General features: G+C 40.0%; 1 protein-coding gene across 1 annotated transcript in view; it reads left to right on the top strand.

Moving 5' to 3' along the window:
- The window catches only part of LOC146668257 (phospholipid phosphatase-related protein type 5-like), a 61121-nt gene extending 43973 nt beyond the window's left edge, over nucleotides 1–17148 (top strand). Inside the window, exons 3-7 of the mRNA XM_085410151.1 lie at nucleotides 8292–8412; nucleotides 9619–9869; nucleotides 11876–12052; nucleotides 13140–13270; nucleotides 15141–17148. Coding sequence (XP_085266277.1) covers nucleotides 8292–8412; nucleotides 9619–9869; nucleotides 11876–12052; nucleotides 13140–13270; nucleotides 15141–15249 — 789 coding nt within the window. The 3' untranslated portion in view covers nucleotides 15250–17148. The remainder of the gene's footprint in view (nucleotides 1–8291; nucleotides 8413–9618; nucleotides 9870–11875; nucleotides 12053–13139; nucleotides 13271–15140) is intronic.
- The last annotated feature ends 5598 nt before the right edge of the window (nucleotides 17149–22746 follow it).

Genomic DNA, 22746 nt, shown 5'->3' with positions numbered 1-22746 from the left:
TTGTTATACTATATCCCACTTTTGCATGAATACATATGGTATGTGTTGCCTCAAAAATACCTTTCAGATAGACCTCATGATGGCTTTGAAAGCAACCCATAAACAATCAGATTGATTTTCAATCAACATAATGGCACCAGACACCTAAAGCATGGAAAGCAGGTTATATTTTGCTTTGGGCTGCATGCTGGCAGTCTGGCAGCTCCCATCCACATTGTTCTGATCTTAACAAATTCATTGAACCTCACAAATACTTTCAAATTACCCAACGATGCTTAGCACCATTAGAGTCAGATTATTAGCTTGGAATCAGTTGCTTTGTATTTCTGAATGTTGTTTCACCTCATTACCTTCCTCTAAACTGGAACCTCCTCACAAAGCTTGTCACCTGCTTTACTATCTGTTTGTCGGATAATAATATTTCACCCTTTTCATATTTGCACCAACCTTCTTTTTCTCTCTCTCTCTTTTGGCTTGGTTGACCATATGTGTGTGGTTGTGGTTGAGTATTTGCTATTGCTAAAAAGCAGAGATTACGATTGCGATATCTTCTATGGGTTTAATTTGCATTGCTGTAAATGCGAGAGGAATATACTGTTGCTGCTTTAGCAGAGTTTTGAAGTTTCACAGAAATTCTGCTGACATGAAGTTGTTGTCAGAATCAAATCATGCTGACAGAAGATCTTGCTGCTTGATTATAAAGCATTTTCAAGCTTTCTCTATGTATTAATGTCATTTATACTGACAGCAAACTGTGTGTTTTCAGTATACTTTTCCATACATTAACTTTGTTTCAGCTGTTTTTTTTACATTGCAACTGTTCAATTGCATTTTACACACTCAGTACTGGCTGCTATCACTGATACACTGGAAGCCTGGAAATACTTCTGTGTGACAAAAGTTAAATCTAGAGTGTGGTATTGTATGTATGTAAATAAGCATTGGGTATGTGCCAATCCTTGCACACAATGTTGAGTAAGTCTATCAGCATCAGATAAATCTCTCTGTATTTATTTATTTTTTTAATAGTGTGCAGTTTTAAATTTTGTGTCTGCAGTTGCATTTCCGATGTGGCGCACCTGCCGAATACTGAGCAACAATTCAACCAAGGATTTTTCTCCATGATGGGCCATCCTGTTCATACAAAGCACCAGACCGCTCATTCTGTAGCTTAGCTCCACTGGTTGATGTAATAAGTGACAGACTAGTTATAAATATCAGTGATATGTTCATCCGTGTCTGTGTGTGTATGCTTTACGGTAGCGTGTATTTTTTCGCCCTAAATGTTCCTACCTTGCAGCGTTTAGCTTTGTCTGGTTTAAGAGCCTTTTCTTTTTTTCATTGCTGATATAGAACAAATGCAAGAGCCCATCAGGATATTTGTAAGTGGCCCGACTGTCCATTTCATGGCCACATTCATAGTCTGGCACCCTTTACATCAACAAGTAGTGCTGCAAAATAAGCGGTCTGCTCGTTTGCATGAGCAGCCTGGGATGGAGGCATATTGCTGAATTAATGCTTCAGTGTTCCTGCGGAAGAGAAGCAGGCAGACAGTTGGTTTGTCCATCCATGTCCATCTTTAGTGTTTGCTCACTCTCTCAATTGACTATGCAGCAAGAGATTCGTGCTGACATAGTCGTGTGCAATGTGTGGGTTCTGAAAGAGCTCTGAACTCCTGTTTGCAATGTGAAAGCTGGGCAAGGTGACCGGTCACACCTGGGCAAAACCATCCTCAGAACACAGTGCAATGACCCACCCAGTGCATCTTTTGTTAGCAAGCAAAGACTGGTTTGCCTGAGCTGAAGAGGAAAGGAATCCTATTGGTGGAGAAGGATTAGGGTACGGCACTACCAGATTTTTAGAGCCTATTGTGGAAAAAAAAAATAGGACTTTTTACTGATACAACAAGTAAAAAAAAGATATTTGTGAGTGAGAATTACAGTCTAAGAGAGAAAGTGATCGACTGCAAGGATAAGCAAAAACATGCACATGTGTTGCACACCACACATTTAAACCTGTGATAATATTATTAATCCTTTATTTATTATTTAAAAATCTCATTTCCAAGAGAGACCTGGCATCACTCTTTCAGTGATTGTTTTTAACGTCGCTCTTAATGATCTGTTATTGTATATTTCTCACATACTGGTACAGAATATTGTATTTGTTTTAATTGTTATGTGGTGCATGTGTTTTTGAATTTTTGCTGCCATGATGCCAGGTCTCTCTTCATTCAGTAAAAGCACAGTACTAGTATATTATCAACAACCAACAACAGGTGCCTATTTACACAGCTAGCAACTACCATTAAAAAAACAACATTAGCATTCATTTGAGGTAATATACTTGGCAATATTAATTCCATTATTCATTCTCTTTTATAACTGTTTAATCTGAAAGCATCCATTAACTACTAAGAGAAATATGTGACTCTGTTAAATGCTGGACTATGTAAACTGAGTGACCTTTTTAACGCTTTTGCAATCCAAAAAAAAAAAAAAAAAAGTCACACAGCACTTTATTCTGCAGACTTTAAGCACTTTATCTATCACGCACACATGCACGAACATCAAACTCATGGATGTATCTGAGGCAGTTTCGTGTGCAGTATCTTGCCTGGGGACTCTACAGAATACATACTGGATGAGCTGGGGATCAAACCACAGATTTACTGATTAGTCAACACCTTGCTGTCTCTCCTGAGCCCATAGCTGCTAACTGTGTGCCTGCTGTTTGTAGCTGAACAGGCTGAATATGGGGAATTTTATTTTGTATCGTTGGAAATGTTGGAAAGCTATGACAATGAGACAAATACAAATTAACTCTGTATCACTGAGGGGAGCCCTCTCAAACTGCAAACAATCCCCATGTCTTTTTATTATAAAGTATTTATAAGTGTAGCTTTGATATATGTGCTGTGATAATAAGGTACTGTATATTACTATGTTTCAAACATACCTTGTTCAACAAAATTAAGTTAATACTTGATCATCACAGTGTTACACAAAACTTCATGGATGTCAGTCTGTTCAGTTAGGAAGCAGAAACCATTGTGAATCCATTTTATTTCCTCCCAGTGCAAATGAAAGTGACTGGACAAGCAACAAGACAACCAAAAAGGAAGTGGTTTAGCAGGAGATGTTCCATTACATGAGTAGAGCTGGGGTGACAGAGTGGTAGTAGGACCAGTTTCTGCTCCTTTGTGCGAGGAAGAAGAGGAGGCACAAAATTGCTTCCAGCAGGTTACTAATGTGCATGTTCCTAATCAGACTCTGAGAAATAGTCTTTATGAGGGTGGCTAACAAGTGCTAACATCCTTAGTGGGTCCTGTGCTCACACTTCGCAGCTCAATCAGCATTCGCCAGAAAATCCCAACACTGGTAAGTCTGCTGTGGTGCTCTGTCCTTGTGTTACAGCATGTGTCCTGATAAAACTGCCACACTCTTGAGACTGTGCTGCAACAGTAGCAAACCTTCTTGCAATGCCACATATTGATGTACAGTCCTGGTGGAGCTGGACTACCTACTGATTACTATGAAGAGACTTCTTTGTTAAAAGCTGGGGAAAACCAAAACTACTTTTTAAAATTTCCGTTCAGAAGTTTCACTGTGATTAAAGTCGGGGTTTTGTGGAGCAGCAGGAAGTTACTTTTAGTGAGGTCGGTGTGGGGGAAAAGGATTGAAACCACATAATTCTGATGACAGCAGGAGACATGTAGGGGATAACAATTCAGTTGGAACCCTTCCTGTGAATGTCAGTGTGAACACAGCTTTGGAGTAGCGGGAAAAAATTAATGATAATGGAGTGGATATGGCAACCACTTCCCTAATTGGTGTGCAGTCTTGATTTTCTCACAGTGAGAATTAGGGGGAGGAAAAACATGGCAGAGGAAGGGGTAACAAGCCCATTCAGTTGTTAGCTGTAGCTGCAGCTTTGTATGAAACACCACACTTCCTAAAGCACTGAACATTGCACTGCTATCACATCAGAAATGAATATTTTATTTAAACGTAAACCTTCAAATACATGCTTCAACAAGTGTCCTCCACTCTGTCTTCCCACATGCCCTTCAGCCTAACTGTATTTTATTTTCCTTCAGTTTGATGTTGCCTTCAAGGGATCATCAAGAAACTTGAGTTCAATGCTGTGGAATATAAATAAGATAGCAGACACATAAATTCCTGAATTGTTTTTGTTCCTGTGCAATCTGAAAAGCTATGTAATGTTTTAAAAAAAATATAGAGGTGGGTCTGTAACAAAGATTTTCTGAGGCATATACTGACAAATCAGTATTCATTAAGTAACACTGTTTGTGTAACCTCGGTATGCTGTCTGAGGAAGCTGTGCACGATTAATATTCCCTCAGTAATTACACAAAATGTCATTTGCTGTTAGAAATAAGAAAGAATTAAACCAGGTGGTTGTTTGAGTGGAAATTTGTATAGTCTTAATTAGGATATTTGTTTGTGCATCTTCACTAAGTATTCAGTTGTGAGGTGGATTGTCTTGAACAGATTTAGTTGTCCTCTTACCAGAAATGATGGTTGTGCTAGTTTCTGCAGTTTGTGAGCATTTGTGAAGTTAGAACTGGATTCTTCTGAAATGAAGATGACAATTTAACATTAATGAATAAGAAAAAAAACATGCGTAACATCAGTGGCTAAACAGAAAATGCCAGCTGGAGGCGTGGATGGATATTTATTGTGTTACACTAGATTCCAGCTTGGTGACCTTTAAAGACAACGAAGATGCTATAATTGTGGATGTATTAGTGATTAAGATGATGGTATTCTAATTTATTTAATCTTTTCAGTGACTTGATAGCACCGTGATTTGATTTGATCTTTAATTGTAACTACTTGTCCTTATTTATATATTAAAAAAAAAACATCCATCCCTTAGGTTTACCAGCTTATTACTGAATGTCACAAACACACCTTTTAGAACAGGTTTCTGGAGGTCTGAATGTGCACAACACATGTGATGTTCTGTGAGCCAGCACAACCACCTTCACTGTTGTTTTTTACAGTTAGCTCAGTGTTACATGCTCTTTCCTTTGTATTTGTTTCCTCTATCCACTTTTCCTCTTTTCTGTTCCTCTCCCTTACTTATCTCTTCTTTCTTTCTCATGGCATGATTGATGGCTGGGATGGCGGTCCTGGAAGTCTGTTTTTCTGCAGCTGTACTTGTTAGTTTCGTTTTCTTTCTTCAGGGCAGGAGTTTCTGGGTCCAAGACCCCATTGTTTCTCTGGCCCAAACCCATTTCACCTTGTTTTTTTTTTTCTTTTTTACGCTCTTTCTCTCTCCATTTAAATAAAAGAAGTTTTTTGGTCATGGAGATAAGTTGATGGCCGTAACAGCTGCTGTGTCCTGCTTCTACACGCTGAAAGTTTTTGCAACATTGTCAAGATGGCAACCATTAAAGATTAGAAATGTATACTGCACCACTCCACCATTTGCGTTCTCATAGAGTACTTAATGTAGCCATATAATTGTCAGCGCAAATGCGCGTAGGCACTTAATGGTGTGAGCATAAGTATGGAATTATGAGATTCGAGACACAGTGTGTGTGTAATATGTACAAATAGGGATGCAGCTGTCTTCTGTGGGTTTTGCTGAAGTTTAAAAATAGCCAAATAACGCGCTGCACCCAATTAGCGCATGCTGTTCTTTATAAGGTCTGTGTGACGCTGCTTACACATCCTGCTGCCCTGCAGAGATGTCTTCCTTTTTGTGGTCGTGCTAGTGGCAGCCAGAGCACTCGTAAACCACACACGTGGCATGCTTCCTTGATTTGTTATAAAAACAAAAGCAAACAAAAGAAAATCTTTTTTGCACTCCACACTAGAAAGAAAGCTGCTAAAACTAATTTGAGAATTGTAGATTGAGCCTCTTGATAGTTTTAATTATGTTGTTATAGACCTCTTTAATCTGTAATCTCAGCTTCACAATGATTATTTGCCAGCACCATTTGCAAGTCTCTTTGCCTCCTGCCTTGTTGGCTGCTAGCTACTGTATCTATCATCAGTGGTGCTGTCTCCTCCGGTCTTCTACATATTCTCCCCACACTCACTTCACACAGCCAAGTCACAGGAATACATTAGAAGAGTTTTATCATGATCCTACTGTAGAAACACTACAAAGGTAGTTCCTTGTGATGGCTTAAATCTTTGTATTGCCTTGCAACCTAAATAATTACCTCACTACACATGTTCCTGTCAGACAGATGCTCTCTTTCAGTTTTATAGCAACGCCCAAGTTCAGTTCAGAGAATCAAAGAAAGACTGCTTTCATTTCCTCCTCTCTAAAGCTCTGCCACGGCCTCTGTGGATTCTGACCATATGTTTTAAACCAAATACAAGAAAGCCTTTCCTTTGTAGTGTTGCTTTCTCAGTGAAACTCACTGTGATCCAAGTTTTACGACCACCAACAGAGGCTTGATAGAGCTTTTTAAGTTTGGGCATCAGACTGAAATTTACATGTAACTGCTTTACCTGTTATATTGTATTTCTTCATGTGGAAAAAAAGAGTTTTATATATCAAGTCAACATCTCTGCCTCAGTAAAATGACAAGAAGCTTGCACTATGAGACAGGTGGGTGTCACCTAAATCTCTGCAGGAGACATCGCAGGATAGGATGAATGAGTACAAGTCTCTGCCTGAAAGCAACACAACAGGGTGAAATCTGCCATGTGCACGCATACATGTCAAGTCAGTGCACAAGAGCAGCTAGAGAAAATCCGGACCCAAAGAATGACCGTAACACACTTACATAAACTTTATAAATAAATAAATACTGAATAAATGTGTCATACAGCCATCACGTCCACAGAAATGATGTGCACATAAGGTCAGTAACTGACAGCAGCTTCATTCTGACACATAGCTCTACCTACCCACACCTGTCACTCACTCTAGCATCAGTACCAGTACTCAGTTCTGAAAAATCAAAACTTTATCGTCCATCCTGAGACAGATTTATCTTACGATACTTGTTTTAAAAGATTTTTTTAATTCCTTATCTATTATTCATCTATTATTCAGTCACACGCCAGCTCTTCTGATGTAGATCCAGGATCACTTGCACTTAGCACTATACAATATACTATCATTAAATGGATTTCCTCGATAGCTCAGAGGGACGGGATGGCAAACATTAGGACTGCTTTGAAAGGGAAAAATTTCCACTAAGAAGAAAAATTCCTGGGACTAGAACTCTCTTCAGGCAAAATGAATTTACACTTTTTGCTGAATTAATCTCGATAAATAGTTAGAACTCTGTAGTAGGTCGTCTTCATTTTCATGCTAAACTTTGAAGGTGATCGCAGGGATGCAGGAGCAACACTCTCAACCTGCACACCCCTGCTGCATAGCTTTGCGGCACTCAGGTGACATTATGCTGCAAACAGATAATTTATGGTGGCACACACGCTACTACATGTCACACCGAGTCCTCTATTGGTAATTCTTACTCCGTAACACAAACCCCAGCCTTCATCTGCCACACTAAGGGCAATGAGCTTTAGTGCATTAGCATCGTCCCACGCTTTTGGCCCTGGGCCACGCATATTGTATGAGCAGGCAACCTACATATACCCATGCTTCTGTCAGCGGAGGTCCCCTGATAAGACAGGTTCAGTGTGCAGAGTTTAATGGTGTCCTGGAGTGTGTATTATAGTGTTTAGTCAATTTATTCTCCTGTCAAAAGAGATCAAGGTCCTGCTGCTTTGACTTAAAAGTGCTTTTCAAACAGCTGCCAGATGCTCTGGGTGTGCGCTCTTCAAATGAGTTTTGGAATGTAAAAATACTGATATATACAGTGATGGGTGATAGGGTGCGATCAGTGTGAGCTAAAGCGTTTGCTCATAGATTTTAAGCATTTCAAGAAAGTCATATAAAATGGGTTTGATTGATCTTATCTTTCAGACCGAGCTTGTTAACTTGTGTGACATAACCAGTCCATCCATGATTTTATGGAGTTGCAGTAAAATCTGAGCGGAAAAACCGGATAGACGCTGGCAAACAAACTTTCGCTGATGACAAGGAATGGGAGGTGTTGGTGTCGGGATTTACTAGCAGCATAAAATCAGCCAAATGATGAGGGGAAATTTTAATCAAGGCTGTGGGAGAAACAGTCATGAATAATTTTGGCTTTGCACCATGTTTAACTGACAGAATATTCATCGAGGCTGATCAATACTTAAGCGCACAGTTTAAGCTTTCTGTTTGACAAAAATGTTTGTGGTCTCTCTCTCTCTTGGGGTGTGTGTGTGTGTGTGTGTGTGTCCCAGATTCTTATCGGGGAGGTGACCAGTTTTTTTGTGAAGACAGAAGGCGCTCAGGAGAAGACCATAGTGACGGCTGACTGCTGTTACTTCAACCCTCTCCTCCGTAGGATCGTACGTTTTCTGGGTCAGTCACAGTCTTAAAGATCAGAGCTTCTTCTGCTTTAACTAATAAATCCTCTCTTCTCTGGGGTGCAGCCTCATTAAGGCTCACACCACTACATCTCTATCTTACAGTATGTAGACTAAACACAAAAAGCCCTTGTCCTTAACATGAGTCTCCTGTGGACGCATTTTCGTTAGCCTTATTTTTATGTCCCATTCTGTTGATGCTCTGTGATCTTTTTCACCACATCTGTATGACAGACTGAGGTTCTGAAGCATAAAAGCAAAGACTGCTTCTGTCTAGTCATTTGTTGCACACTTGAATTAAAATGAATTGAAACCAGTGTGGCTTTGTGAGTTCGCCTTTACTGCATCTGCAAATATATACATGGACATAGCACAGCGTTCCACACTTTTGCAGTCTCACATAACGCTTATAGGCGCACTGCCTTATGGGTAGTGTTTAAACTCAAACCACTAATATTTCTTACAGTGGAACAATGAAATAAACATAAACAAAAGATAGTGTGATCCACCAGTCTATATCTGCTGTGATTACAGCCCGGTACAGGTATAAATCCACAAAAGTGCCACGAGGTTTCCGCACAAACTAATGAATTAGATCTAGCTGCTAATCGTTAGCATCACGGCTAATTCACATCGCTACCAATAACTTATATACTAATAACACATAGTGGGGATTAACGGCCAACTTTCCCACATTCTCTGCAACCCCGTGGACTCATCTGTAGATACATTTTAAGTTATTTACCATCTTGTATCTGCTTACCTGCAAATATATACATGGACATAGCACAGCATTCCACACTTTTGCAGTCTCACATAACGCTTATAGGCGCACTGCCTTATGGGTAGTGGCTGGCTTCTTTACTCCCGCTAGAGCTGCTCATTTTAGGGGATACTCCCTCTTGTGGTGTGACGGAGGAATAACTACGCTTCCTGCACTATGTCATTTTTGGAGACTGGGGCACACATTATTTTACCACAATCAAAGAAAATACAGATTTGAACAATCAGACCATTTAACTAACTACAATATTGTCACTAAAGATTATGGGGGGTGTCTTGTTTTGTCCACAATGTCTTTCTTGTCCTTACACATTTGGTGCGAAACACATAAAATCAACAATAACAGCTGAAATCCCAGGAGAGTGCTTGTTTTCTTGTACACACTCCCTCACTTTCACTCTGTCTGTCTTTCGCTCAGGTGTGTACTCTTTCGGCCTCTTTACCACCACCATCTTTGCCAATGCCGGTCAGGTGGTGACAGGAAACCAGACGCCTCATTTCCTATCTGCCTGTAAGCCAAACTACACAGCTCTGGGCTGCCAGTCTCCACTGCAGTACATCGCAGAGCACCGAGCCTGCACAGGAAACCCGTATCTGGTGGTGTCCGCCCGCAAATCCTTCCCCTCCAAAGATGCAGCGCTCAGCTTCTACTCAGCCATCTACACGGTGGTAGGAGACTTTCTTTTTTGAGTCTGGGTGAAGGGAGATGCACCGGATGAGATGACTGATGATCTGGTTTTACTTTATGAAGAGTCTTTAGAAGAGCTGTAACACACAACAAAGCACCAGAAAAGTTTCTGATAAGTGGCTTAAAGTAGACTAATATTGTTTATATTGTTTAACATTTTTACTATTATTCAAGTCTAGCTAATGCTGAGAGCTGAGTTATCAGCTGCTGAGCTTGGCAAGCAAGGTGCATCCACAGACTGTACAGGTGAATTGCACAGACACATACACCTCCCAATTTGTGCCAGAAGAAATATAAATGAAATACTATAATTTTACTCATCAAATTTGGAGTATAGGTTACTTGGACTGGCTGTGCAATTAATCATACATATCTGTCAAATAATTACAGTAAAAATGCTTCAAAAGGAAGTGAAATGAAAACATGGCTGGTTTCAGATAGCTGACGTAAACACTAGCACGCAGCTGGAGCCCTCAGCCACCTGTAATTCAACAGTCTGTAATTTAAAAAACTAATAATAGAATAGACTACCCCCATATATTTGTATATGTATAGATGTCCAAACAGGTTTTTGTACCAGGTTGAAAACATGGTTATTTTTTCCACTGTTAAGTATTTTTCAGCTGCTTGGATCTGACACACACTAAATCCTGGCAGCACATCAACCCTACTCTCCGCCTACACTGGCTCCCAATAGAGTGCACTGATATAAATATGAGATCTTCTACAAGTCCCTCCACAGTCTTGGCCCTATGTACCTCTATGAACTGATCTTCATCCCGTGACAACCACCTCCACCCTTCCTTCCTTTCAACCTGTTTGTGTGGCTGGTCTTAACCACAGGCACTGGAGGGCTGGTGTGGCTTGTTTCCCATCAGTGACACTGAAAAGAATGAAAGGTTCACATGCTGCAGAACTCCAGTTTTCTGATTTATTGCATCTAGAAGTGATGTTTTGAGCACACCAGCGTTCTATGAAATGCCTCTGAGCTCAGTTGCTGGGTGGCTCTGTGGTTTGGATTTTTACACTAAACAACACTGCATGAACCATTTCTTTACCCATGCTCTAACTTACACCGCTGATTGTACTGACTACATCCATTATAGTTAGTTAAAGTTCTTTTCTTCTTTAAAATAAACTGTATTTAAATTGGCATTTGTGTGCATCTTCCTTTTCGTCATGGCCATGTGGCTCTATACACCATCCCAGAGTCACTTGCTCCTCAAACACGAGGCAGCCGTCCATTTCCATCTCCACGTTGGAGATCCTGGGGTACAGAATCATATGTGTCGGGATTCAAACACTAGCCAATGCTACCACTTTACATCAGTTATGACAAATATAAGGTTAAGCCTGGTAGTTCTTTCAACCACATTTTAAGGTATGTGCACAAATAAAAAACAGAAGTAAAATTCCCGATTATCCCTAGATAAATCTACATTTTACGAACATACTGAAATAAACAGCTTGAACACAGTCTTTATATTAATATTATATATTTTATAGAGCATAGCAAACCGAAAATCATCTTTTCTTAAAACAATCCCTCTGCAAACTGGCAAGTTTTATACCTGACTTTCAAAGTTTTGAATATTCAGAATTAAAATATGTTCATGTAAGAGATTATAAAGTAAAAAACGTTCACTTAACTAAGTTGGACAAAAAGAACGCACACCCTTCTGCCTCTTTTCTCTGGAATTACATTAACTTGCTCCTGTCATTTTAGAACCTTTAAACCAGCTGCGGTGGTTTTATTATGCTGCTTTCCCTGCGGATAAACCACTCAGCTGTTCAAAAATCCCTGCAGAGTGCGGCCTCTTGTGGTTTACTCAAGCTGTTTGAACTATTAAGCTAGTCAGTGTCTAGAATATTTTGCATTATCTCAGCTTGCTGCTTGAGCTTTCAACACATTGTTCAACTCTTTGCTTTGTTAAGATAACATAGCATTTTAAAAATGTACCTAATTCAGTATATTACTGCTTTCCAGATGTATGTGACTCTGGTGTTCAGGACAAAAGGGACCCGCCTGATGAAGCCCACATTATGCTTGGTGCTGCTGTCTCTGGCTGTGCTGGTTGGGGTGGTGAGGGTGACTGAACACAGGAACCACTGGAACGATGTTCTGGCTGGATTTGTAACGGGTGGTGCCATTGCTGCCTTTCTGGTAAGAAGGAGAAAGGGAGGGAGGAAACACTGAGAGGGGTAGTAAAAGAAAGTAGGGTGAAAGAGGCGATAGATCATAGCCTATTTATACACCTCCAGATAGGAACACAGTCACCTTATATGCTGTCAGTTGCTATAAGCTGCCTACAGCTGCTTCTATCTCTGCAAGCTGCTCAGCAACCCGCCTACATCCTCCACCCTCCTTATTTTCATTCTGTGCCTGACTTAATCAATGCCACGTCTGCTGCCACCGTGCCTGCTCTGTTCTGTAGCCATCAGGCCTTGCTGTCAAATATAAATGACTGTCAATGGACATCACAATCTTCTCTGACTAAACTGACTGAATGTTCTGTTAATATTTGTATTCTTGTATTTAAATGTGTGATTTAAAGGTAGAATTTTAATTCACATTTATTGTATTTCCATTTTACAGTTACAGAGAACAACCGTTGCAAAAATAAATGAATAACATAACCAGCGTGCTTTTCGTATGTCACTGTCCTTTGTCTGTTTGCATTTTAGTTTCATTTTCTTGTCATTCTCGAGTTTACATGCTGTTTTTGTGGATGTCGTACTTTCTGAGCCTTCACCATCATAAAAACTCAAACTGTGATCTGTTCCACTCCATTTTCTGTGTGTGGGACATGTTGAAGGGAGAAATGTGGTAAAATACGGTTACAGGAATGATGGTGGGAGGATTTACTGATGATTAAGGCTACAAAAAGGATGCACTTCCATACATGACTGTAAAAGAAAAAAAAGCGTGGACTAAACAGAGTCTTTTATATTGATAATTCAAATAATGTCATTTAGTGTTGGACCTCTTGACCCAAAGTATCAGTATTAACTTCAAAGATCAAAGTCATTTCTGGTGTGTGTCCCTAAGAATATAAATTTCTTTCCATGCCTCCCCGCAAAATTCATTGCCTATCCCTCTTTCTTTTATCTCAGTCTCTCCCACTTCACTATCTGTTTCCATGCACACTTCAGCATTTCATGCAGCAGAAAATCATCCATCTCTATAGTGGAGTAGAGAGAATTTCTCCCTTCCTTTTCCCTTTACACCTTTTTTGTCTGCTCTCTACCAGGTGTCATGTGTGATCAACAATTTCAGGCCAACCCAGATAGCAGCGTCGACTCCTCCACCTCCTCAGCGCTCAGAGCCCCCCGTTGGGCTGCCTCTTCTCAGCCTGCCCCGCGTGGAGAGTCCACTTGAAAAGTTAAGTGGCCTCCAGGTAAGGGGTGGGGGAAACGAAATGTACCAAAGCAATCAAAACAATGTTTTAAATGTGCATGTACTTGTTTTTTTATCGAAATGTTTGGGCATTTTCATTCCATGACAAATCAGTGAGTACATCCAACCTGACCTCCTCAGAATCAGCTGTAGTGTCTTTAGAAAAACTATATAAATTTTTAACATTATAGAAAAAAAAACTTGACATATTACAGGCCATCATATTACATATTTTCCAGTGTTTGTGATCTTTTTTTGAGCTTCAGATCAATTTTACACCCACTTTGAGTGCTACAGTCTAAACCCAGATCTTATCTATTGCTATGCATGTTTTCTCTTATTTCTATAACCAGCTTTGAGCGTCAATATCATGGGATGTAGTCTGTAATGTAGAAGAACAGAAAAAAAAGCATTTACTTTTAAGGGTCATATCCACAAGTGATCGAGGTGGCTGGTCACAACAAGTAGAATATAAAAGGTCTTTTGTTTTGATGCCAGGTTCATTTTCCAGCTCTGATTCCTTTGTGTTGAAATCCTTTACTAATCATTACTAACAACTAACCATTTTTTTAAAATTGAACATCCATTTCCTTCAGAATAGCCTTAATGCTTCATCGCATAGATTCAACAAAGTGCTGGAAACACAGTTGCTGCAGATTTTTACTTGGCTGCACATCCACATCCTGAATCTCCCATTCCCCACATCCCTAAGGTGCTTTATTGGATTGAGATCTGGTAACTATGGAGACCATTGGAGTACGGTGATGTCATTGTCATGTTCAACCCATCAGAACATAGCTGCTCGGCTCACAAAGGAATAGACGTGGTCAGCAACAATACTCAGGCAGGCTGTGGTAGTGAAACAATGCTCAATTGGTTCTAAGGGAGCCAAAGACTGCCAAGAAAATACTCCCCAAACCATTACACCAGCAGTCTGAACTGTTGATCAAAGGCAGGATGGATCAGTGCTTTCATGTTGTTGATATTTTATTCTGATTCCGTCTGAATGTCGCAGCAGGAATCAAGACTGATAAGACTGGGCAGCATTTTTCCAATCTTCTGTTTCCTGTGCAATTTATAGGAGTTGCACACACCAGGTGATCTTCTGCTGCTGTGGCTGATCTGCTTTGAGGTTTAACATGTGTTCAGATATGCTCTTCTGCATAGCTTGGATGTGATTAATGGTTATTAAAGTTACTCTTTACTTTCTATTACCTCGAAGCAGTCTGACTATACTTCAGGATGTCAGCGTGACCATGTGTACATGGATCTAAATGGACCCAATTATTGCTATGTGATTAAATATTTGCATTATTAAACAATTGAACAGGTGTACCAGTGACTGCCAGTGATTGTATGTGCAGAGGTTGGATTGCAATTTGACGTGAATATACAAAAACCATAGTGACAAAACAACACGCACCCAGAGACCTGTGGAATTGATATTTTCATAAAGCATATGTGCAACAAGACAACCTATTAGAGAAAATTTTCATACATCAGTATGAAGGAGCAACTTTGTAAGGCTTTGTTTTTATATACTAAAAAAAAGTCAGCTGATTTGAGGGGTCAGATTTTATGGATCTTTTATGGAATGATCTTCCTGTCTTGTTTGACTCATTATGTCTTAATGTGTACCAGATGCTCTGATCTCTGTCTGATATCCCAGCTTTGTGTGTCCATTCTCTTGTCTAGACATCATCACTGGGCTTTTTTTTTTTACTGTTATTATCTCAGTCTAGTCAAGTTCATTTGCCCTTTTCGCTCAAATTGAACTTCCCAAATATTTTACAATGTGTTCTGATATGAATTTTCTCTCTCGTCTTCCCCTCCCTTTCCTGTGTCCTCCCATTAGGCTCCAGGGCTACCGTATTCTGAGATCACATGACCATCAGCCAATCCCGTCCCCCGCCCCTCCCGATGTGCTCCTCCCCTCACGACGTTGCCTCACCAGCGCAGTCTAGACCTGCCCACTGAGTGCCCCCCGCCCTGCCACGCCCACCCTGAAGGACGAAAGCCTCTCAGACGAGTCAAATCCACCCAGGTCTGAAGGTCCACCCGTCACATGAGACAAACCAGCAAAAATCACACACGGCGAGCCTGGCCAAAATTCGCCATCTGCTAAGGACCAGACGGAGACAGAGACCTGCCCTCCTTACCTTGCACTGTCCTGTTTGTCATCCACGGTGGCCTACCTTCTCCTTTGGGTGAAAAAGACCCATTTCATGACTCGCCAAAGCCAGAGCTGTTAAAGCAATACTGTTTCCTGCTTTCTTGTCCAGTTTTTCCACAAAGACTATAAAGACTGTTGGCTGGTGATGACTTGATATTTTAAAAACAACAACAACAACAACAAAAACAATTAAAAAAACAACTCAGCAGCGCTGAGGGTTTGGGGATCGAAGAAAATCCCGGGCACAAGTGAATTGCCCTCAAGACCATTTTGTAACACTCAGGATGATTAAATAGAAACAAGCAGAGGACAGGAATAAGAACAAAGACCTTTATAATAAGAATACACGTACCATCGAGAGTATTAACATTTTCTTTTGTCCTCAAAGTCAATAAGAGATGCTGTCAAAGAGAAAGCACTTTTGTAAATTATAGCACAGATGAACCGACTCAGTGTTCACGAAACTGTGTTGTATCCTATTTTCTTTTATTTTATATTGTGTGACGTGATAGAAGAGAGATTTATACACACCACAGCTGTGCTCGTGATGCCACGTGTTTTGTGGCATCATTTAATTCATCCTCGAAGTGAACAGCATTTGATTTTCACCAACTTTCCAAATATCCTTATTCCTTTCTATTCAGGTGTGTGTTCTAAATGTACTGTAGGATTAATCTCCATCCTGTGAAACATTATGGAGAGCTCTGTGATTTGACATACTGCCTGTTCCAATGTGAAAGTCTGTAAAAACAAAATCCCTTTTGTCTGTTTCCCTCGTCCCCTTTTTTAACACTTCCATGCATCGTCTTTTATTCCAGAGTACATTCATCTAAATACTGGACACCTGTATGATGTTTCCTACATTTATATCAGCTGGTGTTTCCAAAACTAGTCTGTAATAAGAGTGGTTATGACATCAGTTTGCTGCAGTTCATGCATCTGTCCTGTCTAGTTGTTCCTAGCTCCATCAGTGTTTCCTCTCACCGATTCTCTAACAGTGATGGCACAGACCAGTGTGTAAGACAGAGGTAAGCCCTCTGAGCTGTGTATACTTTTGTACAGAATATAGGTTTTTTTTTTTACACAGTATATACCACATTGTGTTTTATTGTGTGAAAAATGTGAAGCTACCTGAAGCTGTCTTGTATGAACATGAGTAGTAGCCTGATCTAAAGCAGGAATGTAGCACAGCGGAGAAGTGTGTGAAATCTAAAAGCATAAAATTGGGGTGTTTGGCTCACAACTTGCTTGCTTCTGCTCAGTTCAAAAGGACACTCCAGGGAGGGTATACTACTCTACACACTGGGTTATATAAAGAAGACGTTGTTAAGGTTTTATTAAGCGTGTGTGTGCGTGCGTGTGCATATTTGTGTGTATGTTTATAATGAGCACATTGTATGGCAGCATAACTGTTAATTTGGCAATCTGTTTTCTTAAGTTAAACTGTCAAAAGTAGCTGCTATAATTACACACTTGTACATGTGTGTAACTGCAGGCCTTCGAAGGACCCCTGCTAAGGCTTCTTAACAATGCCTGTTATAGCAGGTGCTCATTATAGCTCTGTGATTACCTGCGGTGAAACTTTGTAAATAACTGAAGAGATAGAGAATACCATAACTGTCTAAATAATGTTATTTTCATGTTGAAATGTCACTGTTTTGTATTTATTTACCAAAATAAATCACAATTATAACACACCGCTTGGTGAATTACATTTTCTAATTTTCACTTTGTTTGCTACCGTTAATGAGGATATGGATTTTATGTGTTACTCTTTTTTTTGTTGCATGGTCTTATTTGAAATACCGGACATTCAGTAGTGGTGCATGCTGCACATGCAAGTGACGGTTTTTGGACAATTTGTTTCAGTTGGGCAGCTAGCAAGAATGGTAAATGGACCGGTTCTTATATAGCACTTTACTACTCTGGCTGAGCACTCAAAGCACTTTATATAACTTGCCATTCACACAAATATTCACTATGCTTTGGTGCTTTTTATATAACTTTAACATACATTCATACTCTGTGTCAAAGAGCAACTTGGGGTTAGTATCTTGCCCCATTACAAGAATTCTGCATGCAGTCTGGATCAAACCACCAACCAACCACCAATTAGTAGATGACCCATTCTAGCCAAACCCAACTACCCCCAGCTACAGCCACCCCTGAGTCCTGGGTTCAAATCCACAGGCGGCTGAGGCTTTTCTGTGTAATTCCACCCACAGTCTAATGACATACACAGGGTTAGGTTTATTAGCAATACTAAACCAGCCATAGGTCTCTCTGTGTGTTAGCGCTGAATCACCTGTCCCAGGTGTACCCTTTACTTGCCCTATTTTAGCCTCCCTGTGACCCTGAATTAGATAGCTGAAGAAAATGGACAAATGGTTTCTGTTAATCTTGACAACAGTGACCAGAAAAATCTATCTCCTCCTTCACTACATCCATGAAGCGTCTCTGTGGTCTTCCTCTTTTCCTCTTCCCTGACAGCACCCTTTATTTTGCTTTGACTTTTTTGGATTTTTAGAGAACAAAGTAAACATACAAAGTGCTAAAGAATAAGAATGTACAAATTTGAAAAATGCAAAAATAACTTCACTGGAACTTAAAGCAATTTCAAATTCAGTGGAAACAATTGAAAACAAGTACACATGGTTTAAAGAAGCAAAACAATACAAATAAATCACACTTATCTCACAGAGTTCTTCGTGCAGGGAATTACACAGTCGTGCTGCTGAGAGTGCACGGGCTTGATCATCTTTAGTGTCCTGACAAGTTTTTGGCATTACTTATAAAGGTCATGTTGGAAGATCTCAGGCAATATTATATGGAGTCAGCAGTTTATGGATGCAGAGCGCATCCACAAACCGACTATGCAGCGATTTAAAAACCAGCAATAATATTTTTTAAACTATTTTAAGCCAGTGAAGGTCTACAAGGAAAGTCTTTTGATGCCAGTGTATGTTATGATGGGCGATGCTGGAATAATCAAGTAGTACAGGCTGAAATAAATGAATCTACTATCCCTCCTCTTTACATGTCCAAATCATCTCAACCCATCATGGGACAAATTCAATAAAAACAGCTGCAGTGGTGTGCTGACTTTGCCCCTAAAAGAATTTCTAAAAACTCCTTTTTCCCCCCTGGAAATTATACTAATATCACCATTTTTGCCATTGTGTAATTGTGCCATAGATTTGAATATGAGTGCCATGTCTCTCTATTATAATGTCTCTGACTGAAATGAACCAGATCCACAGTGGTTATCCAACCACAGGGCACTGCTAGAGGTGTCTAGAGTCAGAACTAGACGGACAGAATATAAGGCTGGTGATTTTAACATTGCAGCTGATTGGTGTTAGACATTTTAAATGAAACACCGGCGTGACTGATTACAAGAATTCTAGCCGGGACAGTGTGACTGTGACCCAGCACGCCACTAGATGGAATTCAATTTCCATTTTTCCTGCTGCTGTATGTCATGACATGCGATGATCTGTGGGAAAGATCTGTCTGTGCTCAGGTTCTGGAGTCATGATCCAGTTTCACACATCTGCACAATACATACTACAAGTACTCAGTGTATTGTACAGCACACCGTTTTGCTATTTCGACACAAAAAGACTTTATATTAGAAATTAGGGCTTGACTCAAACTGTGATCTTAGATTCTCACTACACTTCACAAAAAGGGTTTCTCTTATGTGAAGTGTTCCTGGAGATACCACAACAACCACAATTAGTCTGCATCTGTGATTGCTTCACTCATTTCCTTTTTAGGAAAATAATAAATAAATATAAAATAATAAAATTCTCATCAACATCATATTCTGAAAAGCCGACTCTTACTAATTTTGTCAATTTCACAGTGTAAACACTACAGGGTTTGTTGTAAAGCATGCAGGCAGTAATGGGAAAGTACTGCCCCTTAGTGGTCTTAATTGAACTTCTTGTTTAAGATGTACCAATCAACACATGAAATGTATTTACATATGCACTTGCATTTAATTATCTAACGCGCACTTGGAAGTACATTTGTCTAAATCTGTCTTTATCAATATACTATTAAAATCTGCAGCATTTCGGGATTGCAGCTTTATTCCTTGTGAATCTGCAGAAACGTGGCTCAAAACGTTGAAGCAGATAACTGTGGACACAGGGTGGCACTGTTTACCATGGTTACTGGGAAAGGGAAGCGCAAGAGAGGAGCTTTCAGGACTCACCAGCTTTAATGTTTATGAAATCAAACCCCACATTATGAATGTAAAAATATGCTAAAAGAGAAAATTTTATTTATTTATTTATTGTGGCTTGAGACCTCTGCTGGCCCGGGAGCAGGCATTATTCGTCAACTAATAAATGCAATGCAATATGGCACAATTACTTTGCAATAAAGACAAAGGCAATTTCTCTCCCTCTCTTTTCTCTCTCAATTGCCCCAATCTCTTCCCGCCCCTCTTTGTGTTCCTTTGAGTTTGTGTTTGTCAGTCTTGTTAATAGCAACACAAATACACACATGCACACACGCATGCACGCACACACACACGCAAACAGAGAACTCTCTGCACTCTCTCGACAACATTATCTTTTCCGGAAATTGCTTCTCAAGCACAGCCAGAGCCCCATTAGAAAAGAAGAGCGCTACGCTGTAACCTTTTTAAAAAGCCATTAGTGATGCACCTGCTTCTCTCTCTGTTCCTATTTGTCTCTCTTGTTAACACTGACACACGCATACACACACTAACAGACACACACACATTTTCTACATCCTGATTGCCAGCATCCCCATTCCCAATCGTACGAACTGGCTACTGAGCAAAAGCACACATCCACTCCAATTAGAGTATGAATCACTTACATCTTGAAGTTCTGCCTCAGAGTGCAAAACCACTCAATTTAATAATTTACGTGTGCTATTCTAATGACTTGTGACCGTTAAATTAGTGTTTTGGACATGAGTAATTCTCTCTCAAAGCTAGACACTGAGAAAACAGGATGGATATTTTGTAACATGTCAAGCCACTAGAGCTGATATAGGCCATCTGAGATGAATGATGAACTTGATTTGGGTGATTAGAATGTGTTAATATCACTTTAAGTGCAGTCAGAGATAGATCAGCGGTTATGACAGAACATAATGCGCAAGACGTAAACACGCGAACACGAGAAGCACACATATCTGTTAAGATACCTGTGTGAAAGAGAAAGGATTCCACTGATTTTAAACATCAAAATGTTATTAAATGTCTTGGGGAGGAGTACTACAAGTGTAAAAAACTAAAAAAAAGTAGTATAAAGCCTTTTGTGGTTCCAGAGGGAGCCGTGTGAAGTTTTATAAATTGCCTCAAAGCACTTGGATCTGAAGACAACAAGCTTGAAAATGGAACAAATCTGAGGTGGAGTTAGAAAGAATGAGCTAGCCAGGCTGGGAGAGCAGACTGATGTTACATTAACATCAAAATACATGTGTGAAATCTAATACTGGCTAGTACAGCAGCTCTTCTACATATAGCCTACTACTTTCAGCACATACACACACAAAAGGACAAAAGAAAATTAGCATTTTTATAAATGTAGTGATGCAATTTATCAGAATGCCATGACCATCCACTCAGTTATATAGCAGAGCAATCAACTATAAAAAAAAAATGAAAATGAGGAAGGGTTGTAAAAGTAGAATTTGGTGCAGAGCTATTGCGTTGTATTGTGCTGAGGCTTCAGCTAAATATCTGGACCTGATGCATGGATTTTGATCTGGATTTTTTTTTTTTTTACCTGTTCATCGTGAGTGAGACAGTTTTAAAGAAGTGCAAATGTAATTACACCATTAAACCTTCTGAGGAAAAAAATGAAAAATGTAAAACATATCTGGCTCTCACCCGAGACCAAACTGCTCATAGGCATTCAATTTATGTATTAAAGGGTCATGTATGACTGACTGCGCTTCTATGTGTGCGTTTCCTTGAGTACGTTCATGCTTGTCTGTGTGCGCCTTTGTGTGTGTGCGTGTCTGTGACTTCCTGTGATAAGCTGAACTTTACTCCCTGACTAAGTGTTTGGTAGTAATGGCCTTGATCCCTGAGTCACACGCTGTCTGGGACTGAACCGCTATGCATGTGTGTTTGAGAGAGAGACAGAGAAAAAGAAGCAGAGACTGAGGATGAGAGAGAGAAAGAGAAAGAGAAGTATCAAGGGGGGGGGGGGGGGGGGGGGGGGGTAGTCAAATGAGTGTGGTTTATCGCATCCCAAAACAAACCAGAGGCCTCTGAGTAATAAAAAGGCACTATCTGTCATAGTAAATTCCAAATAGTGGTTGTTGCCTTGCTGCAGTCTCCTGATTACCCTCAGTGGTCTGCCTCTGACAATTATGAAGCCATTAACACTGCGAGTGTGAGTGCACATATATACACGTTTGTGTGTGTGTGTGTATATATATGTGTGTGTGTGTCCAAAAGAGAAAGGAGAGAGATACAGAGACGCTATGGCTGCTGATTTGAAGAAATATGCTTTCATTTATTTTATGGCCCTGGAGGCTCCAGTGCCTTACAGCATCAGCCTTCTGGGCTCTCAAACATTAAATTTACATGTTTGCTGCCTTTCTGCTATTGTTACTGATGCCTCTGACCAAATCAGAGACAGTAAGGCACAAAGAAAGAAATGGATTAAAAAACAAATCATACACAAAAGTTACTAGAAAAGGGTGTATACAGACTATCTCGTGTGTCGGCCATTACTGAGCACTTGGCAATCATACACATGCACACACTCTAATGGTTTTGAGCGGTCAGCCCTTTTACACACCACCAAATGAGGAGATGAGCAAAAATGTCTTTACCACCAATCCTATCCAGCATGTCTAATAAGGAAGACCATCCGCTGAATATATAAGAGAAAGATTGTTAAAAGGAACACAGACACTCCACCGGGGGAATATACAGTAGAAATCTTTTTGAGACTCTGCAGCAAACGCCCTTAATCAAGTGCAACTATAAATACACACACGATAATTGGAAGAATATGTAGTCTGTGGTATACATTGTCATTAAAACACTCTGAGAATCCAGATTCATTCTCTGTAGTGAGAAATCTGTAAATCTACACTAAGTGGTCGAAATCTTTTATCCGTTTGGGTTGCAGTGAGGATTCTACTGAAAACCGCTGAAAAGTGGGCTCAGCGACACATCCGAAAATCGCTGTCAGTGAACACAGTTGGTTTCTGCATCCATGAATGAAAGTTAAATCTCTGTCACGCAAAGATAAAACAAATATGAACAAGAGCCAGAAATGCC

This window comes from Rhamphochromis longiceps, linkage group LG6 (genome assembly GCF_057381845.1).
Source record: "Rhamphochromis longiceps isolate RC_006_pf linkage group LG6, R_longiceps_female_GT1.1, whole genome shotgun sequence".
Lineage (NCBI taxonomy): Eukaryota > Metazoa > Chordata > Actinopteri > Cichliformes > Cichlidae > Rhamphochromis > Rhamphochromis longiceps.
The sequence above is the reverse complement of the archived record's forward strand: the minus strand, read 5'-3'. Positions and strand labels throughout refer to the sequence as shown.